Source organism: Arabidopsis thaliana, chromosome 2 (genome assembly GCF_000001735.4).
Source record: "Arabidopsis thaliana chromosome 2, partial sequence".
NCBI classification, from domain to species: Eukaryota; Viridiplantae; Streptophyta; class Magnoliopsida; order Brassicales; family Brassicaceae; genus Arabidopsis; species Arabidopsis thaliana.
Window position 1 is genome coordinate 7,254,762 of NC_003071.7, and position 15,714 is coordinate 7,270,475.

The following is a 15,714-nucleotide window of genomic DNA, read 5'->3' on the forward strand; positions in this document are numbered from 1 at the left end:
CATGTACCATCCAACCACTTCTCATCCTCACACAACTTATCATCACCTACTTCAAAAATCTCAAGTTTCTAGAAGTAAGCATAGTGAAAATAAATAAATAGTAAGAATTTAATTAATAGGATAGTCCCCTAATCTCTATAGAAAATTAAGCATTTTTGTCATTTAAAATGTTCACTATATGGCCAACCACGATCAAAATCAAGTAAAAGGATATTAATTCTCGTTGTGAATTTTATTATAAATTATGAATGATTTTTTTTTTTTTTTTTTTTTTTTTTGAGGTGTGCAAAGAATTTTCTTTTGATATGAAACAAGAAATGCTTTTTCGGGTAAACCTTTCTCTTAAAGTAATTAAATTGTTATAACCTTGACTGGTTTCCTCATATTATTGGTCAATTAAAGATATATTTTACACCATACACTAATTTCTCTTTTACGTAACACATGGATGGTTAAAAAATTTAAGAATTGGTCAGAAGCTTGATGAAGCAAACCGGATCAAAAAATGATTGAAAAAAGAATTTGACATGACTACAAGACCTATTAACTGTTAGATACAAACGAAATCATTTTTCATTTTTCAAATGAATAAGGGTATAGACGTTAAATCCTATCGTATATTATAACTAGATTTAGGAATTTATAAGTTCTAAATCCTATCGTAGGTCGGAGAGCTAATTAGTCTACATGATGCCTGATGGCAAATTCACGTGTGGATCTCTATCAAAATGCTCATCGATCTCATAGGAACACAAGGTCTTGCGGTAATCTGATTGAAAATTTCAAGTTAATATACAAATGTTGTGGAAAAAAGGAAAACAAAGATGAAAAAAAAATAGAAAGAAGCAAAATTAAGAATCTAACATTCATTATCACACCTACAAATTAAGAATCTAATACTATTCATTTATTTCATTTCCAAGCTTCGAAAATCCAAAATTCTTGTCTTCAAACCCAAGAAGTCATAACCAACGTTACTACTACTAATATCAATAGAAGAATAGCTAATGCTGCTACTATTCTCTGTTTGACATTTCACAGTTTCACTACTACACTCCATGTCGTTTTCCATGTAAAAACGGGACGCAGTGCAAGTAGATATTTCTCTCTGGTTTTGCCATGGTGGACTGATCCTAAGCTCAAGATTCAAATCTGGGCCTATTTTTTCTTCAACAACAACTCTCTCTTCTTTGCAAACTAACCCATTTCGAATATACTTATTTTGCTTCTGGTCCCCAGACTTGTCTGTTTCCTCAAACTTTGTCACAAAAGAAACATCTTTTACAATTTGGTCCTTTGTTTTCTTCAAATCAGAAATTTTTGCCTCGTTGATCCCTCTATGAGTGGCTGGATCAATCCCTTTGCTCAAAAGCTTCCTCTTTATATGTGTGTTCCAGTAGTTCTTGATCTCGTTATCTGTTCTTCCAGGTAATCTCGCCGCAATCAAAGACCACCTAATAAAAAAACAGAGGATAAGTTTCAAGAAACAGAGCATAAGCTATATAAAACAGAGCATAGGGGCTTACTTGTTGCCTAGGAGGCTATGAAGCTTGATGATAAGTTCATCTTCATCATGTGTAAAGTTTCCTCTTTTGAGATCAGGTCGGAGATAGTTAATCCACCGAAGACGGCAGCTTTTACCGCAGCGAAGGAGACCAGCGGCTCTAGGAAGAGATCGCCAACAACCTTCACCGTGAGACTTGATGTAAGAGACTAGTCTCTCATCTTCTTCTTTAGTCCAAGCACCTTTGTTCATGTGTTCTTTCTCGCAGCAAGGAGATCTTCCCATGACTCTCTTCTTCTGATGATGATGATGCTTTTGATTCTGTTGTTGAGGGTTTTATGGAGAGAGAAGGGGAGAGAGGTGTTGGAGGTGGAAGGTGAGCCTAATTGCTTCTAGAAGAGAGTTGGTAGGACACGTTTGAAGGAGTGGCTGGTGGGGCTCTTGATTTTTGTTTAATCTTTTATTCTACATCAAACTATAACTGCCACATTCATATTATTTATTCAATATTTTATACCTTTCTCTTCTTGATTTTCCTTTGATGTTTTAGATCTCATAACCATTATTATTCACAATTTTTGTTTTCCTTTCAACCATCAAATCTTAACATATGAAATGCTACAAAATTGCGGTTTAACAAAACACTAGCTTTGATCGTTTTAATAATAACCAGACCCGGCCCAACATAAATTTGAGTCTTAGGGTAAATGTTTGCTTTTTTTTGGACCTTTTGTTAGGTAAAACTTTTTTTGGGCATCTTTTGCAATTATTTTGAAGTATATCTTGAGTGTTTTAACATTTTACAAAAATATTGGCTCTTTGGTATATAAAAGTCATTTAGAAATAAAATCAGGGCCTTTTAATATATATTTTAAAGAAATTTGGGGATTTTATCAATTATATTTTGACAACTTTTTTTTCCAAAAAATAAAAAACTTTTTCTTATGTAAATTTTTTTAAATAGGCATAAGGTTTGGACCGTCGCACTTTCGCTCCACCCTAATGAGTCGAGCCTGATTATAATAAATAAAAGCTTTATCATATATATTACTCTCAGAGTCTTAATGGAAACATGCAGTTCAACTGCGGATAAAGTGCGGTGCAGTTCAAATAATAACAAATATATATATATATATATGCAGAGAATTTTATTAATGTGCGATTCGGTCACCATTCGAATTTTTTTCGTGACTCATACCCCTATTTTATACTGTTTTTAACTATTATTGAATTACTTATGATTTTTTACTCGTTCAAAAACTTGTACAGGTTTGTATTAATAATCGGATCCATTATACTTTTTCCTCCAAATATAGAAGTGAGCCGCTTTATTGTCAACTTTGAAATCTCCTACTACCATTTTTTTTTATTACCAAAAGTAGCTTTTTATTATTTCTTATCGTTATTATAAAAGTAAATATTTATCATCTTATGTTATATTCCGGATCTATAAGTACCGATAGTTTATTTTGACAGAAGAAAAATAGTGGATATATTGTAGGTTTGAATTTGCGGGATTAACATAATTTTATTTAGATACGATTCATATGAAAATGTTATTACTTGGAAGATCGACGAGAACAAATTATATTTAAAAAAAAAAAAAAAAAAAAATATTTATGAATCTTCTACTCATGCATCTTTCAAGAACTTGGGTTGCTTTGCGGTTGACTTGTCTTCTGTCCACAGAACCTTTAAATTCGTCGTGAAAGTGTAGCATATGGTGCTGAACATAATGTTTTTCTAGCCAAAAAAAACACAATTTATTGGATCCGATTGGTAACCTATAAGAAAATACAAAGAGTAAAAATGAACATGATTAAAAAAGAATAAATAGAAAAAGAAAAAATTATAAAATAAAAATAAAAAGGAATGAGTGTAAAAGAAAAATAGAATAAATGTTATTGTAAATGATAACCCAAACATAAAATAAATAGTATAAAAATGAAAAAATAAATAAAATATTTTCTAAATTAAATATTAAATAAACATGGACGTTAAGAAAAAATATCAAACAAACGTGGAGGTTAAAAATTTAATTTTTAATTAATATATATTTAATTTTTTTTTCTGTTTATTCCTCATCAAATTTGGGAAAGAACAATTTTCTTCTACGATTCCTCAAAAAATAAGGAACGATTAAGAATAATGTGAGGTCCACATATAATAATTTGGAGAAAAAAATTACTGTTAAATGGTAAAAAAAAAGAAACATGTTGTTCCTGTCTATTGTTTTTGTAAAAATTGGTCACCAATCGGACCCATTAAAACTGAAAATGCATAGAAAAAAAAAAGAAAAAAAAAAAGTATTCCTAAATAATCAAAATTTTCACAATTGACTCAACCAAAGTGATAATAACGAGATGACAAGCTTCAATTTATTTATTTTGGTAAAATGCTTCAATTTATGTAATTGGTATTATCCTACATATTTTAAAGAAAATTGGCAAAATCTCATATTCCATTCCAAATTAAATAATCAAAAATTTCGTAAAGTTCACACCCTAGTCAAAATCTATTAACACCAACCATTGCACCGTTGAATTTTATTTTCTAACAATTGCAACCACGTGTCACCGATTTTTATCCTCAATATATATAAAAACACGAATACAAACAGATAAATACACACACAATAAAAAGATAGTAGGTGTTCTAGAATATCAATGTTATACCAAACTCATATATCACTATCATCTTGTTGGGACAAGCCCTATGTGCCCCCATACGTGACGCCTTGTGGAGGAATAGTCCAACTTCGTTTAATACAAAATTATTTATTATCATAACTCCAACTCTTCTTTTTCATTTTTCTAAATTCTAAATGATTGATTGATGGGTTCAAAAATGTATGTTGGATGAAAAGGTTATGTTTATTTAATTTAGTTGGTTGCGTTTTTTAGATTGCTTGTTCTAATATTGTTATACTTATTTAATGAATTAGTTAGGACAAGACTTAATTGATAAGTTAAATTAAGCCCTTCAATATTATATAAACTGCTAGTCCCTTTGAACCTAAAAGATAAACCTATAGTTTATCATATGATATACGTAATACGTCCGCATATTTAAACTAATGTCAGTTTTTAAATATTAAGCTCAAGTTCGGTTTGTAATTGACGGTACGATTTTTTAATAAACAATATTCACCTATTGTTGCTTGAAATGTGGTGGTATTAATTTAAAATATTAGAAATAGTCTGATCTTGATCGATGAAAAAAGTAGCTCGATGAAGCATATCCATGGAAATACTCGAACAAGAGATCTTTCAAACCAAACATGCATGGTAAAGAAAACCCCTAGAAAATCTTTACAATAAACCAAAAAAAATCCCCAAAAATGTCTCGTACATATTTTCCATATTTATAGTATCCAATATAATTAATCTTCGAGAAACCAAAATCAGGATTTCTTGAAGAAATAATACATGATACAAAGACATATTGAACAAGAGAATAATCCAGTCAACAAGAAAATACTAGTAGACTTATACAACTTAGTTAACTATTTTTACATGCTAATATCATAAGTTCATAACATAATTTTAAAAATTACGTAAATATTTTCCACCAAAGACCAAAGGATTACCGAGTATCTAAAGTCGTAAGTTCACGAGAAGTTTAGAAATTGAAATTGGTTAAAAAGAATATATGTCCATTATAATTAGGGAAATTTACATAAGAAATAGACTAGTAAAAAAAAAAAGTGGTTTGAAATGAAAGAGAGAGGTCATGGCCCGACCTTATACCTTACAATGTACAAAGACACATTGCAACATACACCGATCAATCAATATCCTAAAAGTTGTTCTAACTACTTTTTCAAATTACCATATTAACCTCCTCATTTTTATGTGTTTTTTGCGTGTGCATCAACTATTACACAAAAATAAATGATCAAAACACTAATATTACGATTCCAGAAAGAATAAAACACATACTAATATTGAAATCTCATAACAAAAATAAAGACATTTTGCTAACGAGTGCAAAACACAAATATGAAGGAAACAAAACAATCAAAGAGTACAAAATACTCGAAATATTATCCTAAACATTCGAAAAAAACAAAAATAAAGAAAAACGTATATAAAACCAAAAAAGTCTAAGGAAACTTTGTACCTAACAATACCAACCATGTCAAGTCCTCGATAGGGTTCGGTTTCAGGTGAGTCCCACTTGGTGTAAGGTGTGGTGGGTTCTTTTTCACCTATCTTATATCAATTAATGCTATTTGCTATGTGTATTAAAAGATCTCAATGTTACGTAGAGTACGAGGCAACCATAGATCTCAAAATAGAGTTCCCAAAAGCCAAAATCAAATGGAACCTACCACACTGAACCGAACCGAAATAATTAACTAAACCACTTGAGATAAGTTCTAAGCCAAACCTAATCGAGGCAGTAATAAACCAAACTATACCGAAACCAAAGTAGAAGACATAGGGGCATACAATTCAAATAAACCAAATTACCAATCTCAAAACCAGAAAAGTATTTACTTGTTGAAATGATATTTACTTTTTAGATATCTGAAAAACCAGAAATAAACCAAACCAATTCATATAGGTAAAATTCCAATCTCAAAACCAGAAAAAGTCTTAACTTAGTTGAAAAGATATTGGTTATAGATGTCCGAAAAAAACAGAAAACGAATAGCAACCGAACCAATCCAAACCAAAACTTATCTCTAAAGATATATCCGGTTTAGATCTGAATTATATGTACCGATCCTAGATACAAACTGACCGAACCAATACTACTGAAAGTACCGAACTACCGATCACTGTTAGATGAGTTTATCCTTGTTGCCGAATATAAGAATTAATTCATGTTATCTTGATAAATGCATGCAAGACTGATGGGCTCATGCAACGTGACCAGCCCATCCAAGTTATGGTTTTGGTTTGAATGTGATATTACTAAATCATGGATTTGGTTTTGGGATTCATGTTTATCTTCTCTGGTGTTTCCTTATTTAAGTCATAGATTAATCAAAGTTAAGGTAGATTTAACTAACGAAATAATTAAGGTAGATTTAACCGTTCGGGTTTAGATTTTACAATTAAACTAAGTTAAATATCGGTTTGAATTTATAAAGGAGGATTATGATTTAGATTTTAAAATTAAACGAGATTATATGTAGGTTAAGGTTTATAAAAGAGTGGCTAGGGTGTAGATTGTACAATTAAATGAGTTTATTCCTAATCTACAAAGAATTTTGATGCCTTTAATAAAATTATAGAAAATAAATAAATGAAATATTCTAAACTATTGATGGAGAATTTTCTATAATGTTGTTGATTAGTTTTTTTAGAATCTTATAAAGTTTCCCAAACAATCTCTTTACTTTGATGATACTTTTCATGACTTTATTTTGTAAAGAGAAATGTTGGTAAGTGATATTTTTAACATATTATATATATATTAATTATTTTATTGAGTTTTTTATTCAGATCAAATCATTTTTAGTGTAAATAAGTTTTTTTTAGGATTTTAGACTTATGAAACTAAAGTGAGCATTATAAAAACGAGATAGGCCAATATACACCTTAACTTTGATTAGAAACTTCACTATATACAATCACGCGTATATATCTGTATGATAAACATTTTAGTTAATAAATTCAAAAATGGAACAAAAAATCAATGCATAATTTTAGTATCTACAAAAACATTAGGTATAAAACCGTTCAGCGAAGCAAATAAAATATATATCCTTAGTTCTTCTTGTCACGGCCACACTTGACTTGTACCGCAAGCTTCTTCTCGACTTTGGGACATGAATCCTTTTTGTCTTGCTCGAACGTACTCTTGTTCACCGGAATCACACACTCTGCTTTACCCAAACAGTACTGAAAAAAGGAAAAAAAACCGAAATCAGTTTGTGTTACGTTTACCGCAAGTAACACTAGTTAGAAATATAAGCCAACTTTTTCTTTTTACCTTTTCAACGACTTTCTTAGAAACAGGAGCATTACAACTTCCAAGAGTGAAGTTGCCACAAGTCCCATTAGGATTCCCAAAGCTTGCGAATTCCACAGCGGAGATTTTCTTTGTGCCGGAACATTTGAGATTAGCCGTGAGATGCACGTCATCAGTGATGGCCTGAACTTGGTCATTCTTCCTGGTCCAGTGACGGACACTAGGAGTGTAGTTTTCTCCAATATAAGAACACACCGTATCTCTATTGACGATGACAAAGTCGATAAGCTCTGGCTTCACATTTGGTTCTTCCTCAAATATAACCAGAAGATTTTTCTTGGGCTTCAAGAAAGACCTAGGGATGTGATACTCGATTTGCGTAGGCTGTCCTAAAGGCGATAGAAACGACATCCAATATCGACCAACACCTTCTCCGTTCACCCAAATCAAACCTTTCCCCATTCCGTTCATCCTAATTGCTGCTGCACTTTGGCTCTCTGGTGCATCGAAGTATGTCTACAATATCTCAAACGTTGTTCATTAGATCACTATTCTTGTTGCTCAAGTTACTTCCAATTATTTTTTCTGAAAGGTTAAGTTTATTCACCTGGTACCATGTCATTCCCGGTTCTTTCCCTGAAGCTTTCTCCCATTTAACCTTCTTCAATCCTTCTTCGGCGTGGATACCAAGCCTTTCGCCTTCCATACCCACCTGCGGATTTGGAAAAATCAGATCAAAATAGTCATAACAAATTGAGAAAGTAAGATCTATAACAAACCTTGTTTCCCCATTTGTTTTCTTCAGTGAGATCAAGTGTTCCAGAGCCCAAACCTAAGATGGAAACACTACGTGGACCTGTGTATCTATGCTCCATATAAGATCCACTATCCTGTTGATACAAAAAGAATTCATATATCTCATCATCAAAATTGAAAACTATGCATGGCTTTGTTGTTATTAGTTCTTTTTAAGAACATCTATGTTTCTTACCGGAAATCCCGTCAAAACACCTAGCATGGTTAAGTGGTTCTCTCCTTCTTTTAGAGTAACTGGCTTCTGAAAGACGAAACTCTTCTCTTCATGGCTACCATGTCCGTTTCCTGAACAAGTTTCATTAATTAGGTCAAAGTTTTGTCAATTTTTCACATTACATAAAAATGTTTTATCCCATGGATGGTTCCGATCTTACCAAGGTATTCTCCATTGAGCCATACATGCAACGCGTGGCCAAGACTAGCAATCCTCAGATTAGGCTTACCTCCTTTCTTCTTAGAGAGGTCATTGTCATCTATTTTAAAGCTGCATGGAATATTAACCAAAGAGATGTGTCCATATGATATTTTTTCTTCTTTGTTTTTCATTTCATACATAAGATAGTCCAATTATATCCTTACTTACCTTGTTGTGTACCATCCGTAATCAGACTCATCTTTGGTCAAGCCGTAGAGTTCAACGGGTATAAAAGAGTCACCCTTGATCTTACTTGGCACTGACTCGGTGAACACTTTGAAATCAAAGTTCTTATTCGCTTTTTTCGATTTCATGAAGTTTCTTGAAGTATGATGAGAGATGATCTGACCAAAATAGTAAACCAAACAAAAAAAAAAACAATCAAGATTCATTTTTCTTCTTCGAGGAAAATGAAAGATTTGCTAGAAGATTTTGTATTTATTATCACCTCCCCGGTGTTATAAACAACGGTTTTGCAGTCAGGGAGAATACTGATGGAGCGGTGCGGGATAAGATATTCCTTGCCTCTGAATTTGATTTTTTCTGCAGCTTCTGTGTTATTGTTAGCCAAAAATGCTGCACAAACTTTAGTTCCAGGCTGCTCGTAGTATCGAATCTGCGATAACAAAAATACATAAAAATCAAGAAACTGATTCTTTCTATGTACATTTTCTAAAGTTTAAACTTTTTGAACATTAATGATGCTATAGATGAAATTACCTCTGTTTCATTGCTAGGCTTCTCGACTCGAGGCTGGCCCCAGAGAAGTGCCTTCTTGCACAAGTTAAGGGCGTTGTGAAGATGCTTTAGATGACCGTACTTAGGCTCCCTTTCCAGTCCTTTGTATTAAAAAAAGGGCAAATGAGAACATACATATTAATCTGTAACTCGATTTTATTCATTCACAACGATCATATGCTATATGTTTTGTTTTAGTTTTACCGAATTCATCAAGAGGTGCATCGTCGTAGTAACGAGTTGTCACATAATGTGCAGAGGTTCTTCCAAAGTTAGTACCTCCGTGATACTATAAGAAAAACAAATATTTAACAACATTCTTGAAACGTTACATATAAATCTCTTTTTTATTCGGTATTCGATCACTTACCATATAGTAGTTAACATGGGTTCCATTCTTGGAGAAAAACCGGGCAACAGAATATGCTATATCTTCTACAGATCTTTGTGCTGGGGGATCGCCAAAAACGCGGAACCTAGAATCAAATTATAAGTCATTGTCGTTTGTTTCATCAAGAACATACTAATTAAGGTGTTCAAGTGAAAAGCTCACTGAGTAGTCCAGTTCTCTGTCCATAAAGATGGCTTGTTGTCTTTGTTTGGACCAGGGAATGTATCACCGCAATGTCTTCCGTTACAAGCGTTGATCTGTATCAAAACAAATTAAGTTCTTGATTTAACCTTTTATGATTATGTTTTTATAGTGAACGTGTTATAAAATATGACTTACCATAGGATCAGGAGCATCATTTTGCTTACACATAACCCATGGGATCCCCAAATCCATCGAGTGTACCAGTTTAGATGCCCACTTAATGTAGTTTAATCCATCTTCTTTATATGCTCGTTGAACCGCACTATACTCATTCTCAATCTGAATCCAAACGCCAATTTTAAAAAAATCTTTCAAAACTTTTATGATTCATATCTTAAAAATGTGTTTGTTGTTTTTATTAATCTTTATCTTTTTGTCAATGTTACCTGTCCTAATATAATGGGGCCTCCTTGTGAAGCAAAAAGCTTCTCCTCCTTCATCATGTCAAGTACCACCTTAACATATCTCTCTGTATGTTCCTACAATCAATAGTTTTCTCCAAATTATTTAATTGTTCCAACATATCACACACATATCTTACATATGCATAGCCATATGTGAAAACTAATAATCATACCTTGAAAGGTTCATTATCGGTACGGAAGAAGATCCCGGGAACTTCCCTCAGCCAGTAAGGAAGTCCTCTGATGTTTCATTATAACCATAAGCATTAAACATGTCACATATGTAAAAGAATTTTATCTCAATTTGGAGGAATCAGACAATGTAACAAATAAACATACCCATGAGTCCATTCAGCTTGAATAAAAGGTCCAAGCCTCAAGGTTACATACAAACCATTCTTCTCAATTAATTTTATGAACTTCACCAAGTCGGCTCTACCCGAAAAATTGAACTGTCCCAACAACAAAATAAAAAACTCTTCAAAACAGTGATTTAATCTTTTCTAAAGGTTTTTGTTTGTTAATATTTCAAATTACCTTTCCCTGCTCAGGCTCATGAACGTTCCAAAAAACGTATGTCTGAATCGTGTTCAAACCGCCTTGTTTCGCTCTCTTGATGATGTTTGGCCACATCTGAGCAAAACCCACATCACATATTCTCAAAAATGTAAGTAAAACAAAATTTAAAGATAAAACAACTTTAACTAACGAGTGTATGAATCATTTACTTCAGGAGTGCTACGAGGGTAATGTATGGAGCCAGAGTAAAGGAGTTCTCTATTTCCATTGATGATCAAAGACGTTCCATCATAAGTTACTTCTTTCTTTTTATCGACCGATTTCGTCTTCTTCTCTTTGTCATCGCTTGAGAGAGCTCCAGAGAAGGAGAGGAGAATCACGAGAACGGCTAGTAAAAGCCATGAATGATCAGAAGAATGTATTTTCATTTGACTATCTTCTTCTTCTTCTTCTTCTTCTTGAGGATTTTTAAATTTAAACAAGAATCCACCTAAAGGGATATCTTCCTTGTCAGAGAAATAAAAACTTTAGAGAAAGAAAATGAAATAAGAGAATGTTTCGCAGAGAACATAAGGTTTCAGAGAAATTCACGTATTCTCAATTTGAGATTCCACATTTTGTTTGTAAATAAAACTTCCAATAACTCTCCCTTTTATTTCCTTATTTCCTCCTTTCATTTTGTTTTCGTTGAATTTTCTAATTTTAAGGTTTTTGGTTGAAGAGCCTAATTTGGCGGGTATACACACAATGACTTCTCTCAATCACCACCAAAAAGAAATGTGAGCCAATGCTTATGTTGAGAAGGTGCGTATTACACCAAAAAAAAATGGTTCATACGAAACCAATGATTTTATTTTATTTTATTATGTTCATTATAAACACCACTTTTGGTTCTTCTTTAATTGTGGAAATGTGGATTAAATCCATGAGAGATCTAACAAAAATTTGTGTAACCTGTTATCTAGTTATTATTCTTTGTCTACAAGTTGAGTAAATTTTTTTGCTGTAATTTGGATTATCATCGTTTAAACCTTTAGCTTATTTCTAACTTTAAATATCATAACGGCAAAAATTGTAAAAGCTTTGGTATGCTTCTTTTACGTAAAATACATAAATGTGTTGACCGTGTGGTTGAAGATTGAAAGCAAAGCAAACAACATTTGTTACAAAAAAAATGGCTATTTTTTTAAGTAATCAATTAATCGTCTTTTAAAAAATCGAGACCAACTATTGTTGAGAATTATTTTCCTCCCGTAATCACCATCATAAAATATCGGTTGGGCAAATCACGTAGCATGCATGTACATTAACTTTGGACTAACAGCTGTGGAGTTTCTTCTTATAGCAATATTCAAAAGACCTAATAAGTCTGAAATAAACAGAGGCTTGAAGGTTATACTTAGATTGAAAGGCAATGATTTACATTTACATATATAGGTTGATCAATGACGATCTCTACGATATGTTGTGATATAAATCTTTAAAATAAGGAAATAATATATGCATCACTGATTTGTGGAGTGTTCCTCACTCGACGCCACTCTGATTTGTAAATTTTTTATTGTAAAATTTTAAAGTATGTAAATAGGGCCTATAATTTTTTTTCCTAATGATACATGGGCCTATAATCTTAAGAAACTTTTGAAATGGGTCCTATAAGTTTTCAATAACTATTTTACCTCATCAAATGTATGTTATGATTTATGATTATATTTGTTGAACATGATGCTCATCACCCATCACTTTGCTGGTCCAGTGAACGTGGACAATAAGATTAAGAACAAAGGATATTGTAATAACCATTCTTTATGTTAAGTTATTCTGATTCTCAGACTTTATCAAATCCCATTATAGACCGTTCAATAGATATGGTATATTACAGTAAGCATGTACGTAAGACCATCCACTTCAAGGCACGTCTCTCTTTCAGAATCAGAACAAAAGAATGGATCTTTCTCCATTACCTTTATGGGCAAAGCGGGCGGCTAAAAAGAGACTTTACAATGGTAAATCTTTACTTAAACAATGATAAATGCAATAGTGCAAGCATTCCTGTTTGCAAGAGAATCACAAATCTTTGCTTACGGTTCACGCTTTAAAAACACAACTCTCATTCTCCTTCTCTTCACAAACCACTCATATTTTTTTTCACATACTTCTTTGTAGTGCTACTTTCCATTATATCAAACACTCAGCAACCTGATGGCAACGAGACGGATATTGAAAGAATTGAAGGAGTTGCAAAGAGACCCTCCTGTATCATGCAGTGCAGGTAAAGGATCACAATTTGTTCTTAATACAATATAAGCCATGTATCAGAAATTTTTTCTAAAGATTTTGATATTTCCTTTCTCCTTGGTTTGGGATTTTTAGGTCCAACAGGAGAAGATATGTTCCACTGGCAAGCTACTATAATGGGTCCGAATGAAAGTCCTTACTCCGGAGGTGTTTTCCTTGTCAATATTCATTTCCCTCCTGATTATCCTTTTAAACCTCCCAAGGTAACAACTTTCTCAACAATTTTTTTGTTTTTTAATCTACTTCTTAAATCCAATAACCAAAAGGCACAAAACCAACATTAAATATTGGATCGTTTATGATCTTTTGGAACCTTAAGTTTTGATCTTTATTTTCAATCTTTTTCTTCTTCTTTACTCTTGTTGTTATGTTTGTTTGATAAAATCAGGTTGTATTCAGAACCAAAGTGTTTCACCCAAACATCAACAGTAATGGAAACATATGTTTGGACATTCTCAAAGACCAATGGAGCCCTGCCCTTACCATTTCTAAGGTTTGAAATTCTATATATGTATTTAGTTATTTGTCAATATTTTCTATAATTCCATATATCAGATTTGGTATATAACCAAGAAGCTCCAATAGGTAACACAAATTACTAACATTTTGGTATTATAGGTGCTTCTCTCTATATGCTCTCTTCTAACAGATCCAAACCCTGACGACCCTCTGGTGCCAGAGATAGCTCACATATACAAAACTGACAAGACCAAATATGAAGCCATGGCTCGAAGCTGGACCCAGAAGTATGCCTTGTTTTAAAGCTCACAATTCCTCTTTTTTTCCTTTTTATTTTGGTTTGGTCTTATTTGTAATAAAAAAAGAAGAAGAAGAAATTGTTATAATTTTAATACAAACATATATAATATATAAAGTAGAGTTTTCAAAGTTGTTAACTCATATGATTGATGAGATATCGACATGTATTAAATCTAATTTTGTTAATATATAAAAAATCTTCTAACCCTATCGGGAAAATAAAATATATACATAAATCACAAAAATTATTTATATAATCAAAAAATTTAATTATATTTTATATAATAAAATAATTCATATTATTAGCGAATTTGTTTTTTTTAAAGGACCGTTCAAATATGTTTTTTTGTGTATTTTGTCGAAATTTTTGTTATTTTTCTTTTTATTTTGTTAAAATAACTCTAAAATATAGATTTCAAACAACACATAAAATAGTGAGATGCATAGATAAAGGTTATAATGGGAAAACTCAATAGTATCAAAGATAAATGAGAATTAATTATAGTCATGTTTGTGTAAAAAATTTAGGACAAGTTACTAATATTTAAAGTTTAAGCCTAGTTATTTAGTAAACAACAAAAATAACTTACGTTATCTAACGATATTTTTGGAGAATAGATAGATTGAAATAAGAGTTAGAACACTAAATATTGAAAACGTGTGTGGGTTACTATTTAAAATTTAAATATCATAAAGAATTAAAACACGAAGATGAAATATGTAGAAATATTTTTTCAGCTCTTATCCATTAAAATGAAATATATAGAATTAAAATTCAGTATATTTTCATGAAATATATAGTTAAATTATTGCAAAATAGAATGGATAAAATTAAATTTTGGTTTTAAAATATTTAGATAAAATGAAAAAGTGTACATTGCTATTAGAATTCAATTATTATTTGAAAAATTATATATGTTTTTTATATTCGCCTATTTAAACGGGGTTTATCTAATATATATATATATATATATATATATATATATATATATATATATATATATGATCTTATAAAGAAATAATTAAAAGATAGAGAGGAATGGACGAGAAAGCAACATGACAGTTCTCTCTTATTAACTTTCACTCCTCTTCTTCTTATTAATACTGAGATCCACCAGAAAAGGGTTATTGCTATTGATTGATGAAGATGATCCATTGCTTTACGAGTACGATTATAACTTCTAAGCTTTTTTATATGGTTTCCCATAGATATTCTTAGCTTTAACTGACCAAGGTAGTTATATGTTGTAGTCGGAATAGCCATTAATATCTCAGGTGCATCGCAGCACTGTAAACGCCTTGCAAGCCTGGACAGGTGGACAGTCATGGTCTAGAAGAAGATCATGTTCATAGCTTTTTTGGAGACTTTGGCTTTTATAGAAATCAAGGAATAAGAAAGTATTTTAAAGTATAGAGGCTTTAGGTATTTTAAGTCATGCTAGAAGTGAACAATTGGCATGGGAGGCTGCTCAATTGAATCTTGTAGGAGAGATAAAGGAAAGAGAAGTACTTCCAATGTTTTCTCCAATAATTTTGTGCCAGACGAGTTGTTTTTAGGAAGATGCAAAAGTAGTACTTTTAAGGCAAAATGTCACAGGAGGAGGAGTCTCTCACCGATTCACTTGGAAATGGAAGCCTTATTATATGAGCCATGAATAATAATATCCTATCAAGACGGATAAATTATCAGCTTTTTGAAATACATTGTGTAGAACTTGTCTTAATAGTGGAATTCCTTGAG

At 31.8% G+C, this 15,714-nt stretch overlaps 3 protein-coding genes and 1 long non-coding RNA gene across 4 annotated transcripts; 1 reads left to right on the plus strand and 3 right to left on the minus strand.

Moving 5' to 3' along the window:
* Positions 1 to 711: 711 nt before the first annotated feature.
* MYB7 (myb domain protein 7) lies at positions 712 to 2,070 on the minus strand. The gene is made up of 2 exons (NM_127224.6): positions 1,527 to 2,070; positions 712 to 1,454 (listed from the first exon to the last, which is right to left on the minus strand). The coding sequence occupies exons 1-2, from the start codon at positions 1,787 to 1,789 to the stop codon at positions 908 to 910; spliced, it is 810 nt and encodes a 269-aa protein (NP_179263.1). The 5' UTR covers positions 1,790 to 2,070; the 3' UTR covers positions 712 to 907.
* Positions 2,071 to 7,021: 4,951 nt separating this feature from the next.
* On the minus strand, positions 7,022 to 11,585 carry AT2G16730 (glycosyl hydrolase family 35 protein). Its single transcript, NM_127225.3, has 18 exons — positions 11,126 to 11,585; positions 10,935 to 11,030; positions 10,737 to 10,849; positions 10,571 to 10,637; positions 10,380 to 10,472; positions 10,129 to 10,272; positions 9,952 to 10,046; positions 9,769 to 9,874; positions 9,603 to 9,687; positions 9,381 to 9,499; positions 9,109 to 9,276; positions 8,829 to 9,004; positions 8,620 to 8,729; positions 8,421 to 8,530; positions 8,209 to 8,319; positions 8,037 to 8,141; positions 7,451 to 7,945; positions 7,022 to 7,359 (listed from the first exon to the last, which is right to left on the minus strand). The coding sequence occupies exons 1-18, from the start codon at positions 11,342 to 11,344 to the stop codon at positions 7,225 to 7,227; spliced, it is 2,547 nt and encodes an 848-aa protein (NP_179264.2). The 5' UTR covers positions 11,345 to 11,585; the 3' UTR covers positions 7,022 to 7,224.
* A 1,375-nt stretch (positions 11,586 to 12,960) lies between these two features.
* UBC29 (ubiquitin-conjugating enzyme 29) lies at positions 12,961 to 14,294 on the plus strand. The gene is made up of 4 exons (NM_127226.3): positions 12,961 to 13,188; positions 13,290 to 13,417; positions 13,603 to 13,707; positions 13,833 to 14,294. Exons 1-4 carry the CDS (start codon positions 13,119 to 13,121, stop codon positions 13,974 to 13,976), a joined length of 447 nt encoding a protein of 148 aa, NP_565391.1. The 5' UTR covers positions 12,961 to 13,118; the 3' UTR covers positions 13,977 to 14,294.
* A 710-nt stretch (positions 14,295 to 15,004) lies between these two features.
* Positions 15,005 to 15,481, minus strand: AT2G06765. Its single transcript, NR_140169.1, has one exon. It is a non-coding gene; the product is annotated as an other RNA (long non-coding RNA).
* Between the last annotated feature and the right edge of the window lie 233 nt (positions 15,482 to 15,714).

What these genes read in the sequence shown, in the direction of transcription:
- MYB7 (NM_127224.6), bottom strand. Translation starts at nt 1,789, where the DNA reads ATGGGAAGATCTCCTTGCTGCGAGAAAGAACACATGAACAAAGGTGCT. An exon ending in CATAGCCTCCTAGGCAACAA is followed by an intron (nt 1,455 to 1,526) that starts GTAAGCCCCTAT and finishes TTTTTTTATTAG; the next exon opens with GTGGTCTTTGATTGCGGCGA.
- AT2G16730 (NM_127225.3), bottom strand. Translation starts at nt 11,344, where the DNA reads ATGAAAATACATTCTTCTGATCATTCATGGCTTTTACTAGCCGTTCTC. An exon ending in ACCCTCGTAGCACTCCTGAA is followed by an intron (nt 11,031 to 11,125) that starts GTAAATGATTCA and finishes GGTTTTGCTCAG; the next exon opens with ATGTGGCCAAACATCATCAA. An exon ending in CCCATGTTAACTACTATATG is followed by an intron (nt 9,688 to 9,768) that starts GTAAGTGATCGA and finishes TTTTTCTTATAG; the next exon opens with TATCACGGAGGTACTAACTT.
- UBC29 (NM_127226.3), top strand. Translation starts at nt 13,119, where the DNA reads ATGGCAACGAGACGGATATTGAAAGAATTGAAGGAGTTGCAAAGAGAC. An exon ending in TCCTGTATCATGCAGTGCAG is followed by an intron (nt 13,189 to 13,289) that starts GTAAAGGATCAC and finishes TGGGATTTTTAG; the next exon opens with GTCCAACAGGAGAAGATATG. An exon ending in CTGCCCTTACCATTTCTAAG is followed by an intron (nt 13,708 to 13,832) that starts GTTTGAAATTCT and finishes TTGGTATTATAG; the next exon opens with GTGCTTCTCTCTATATGCTC.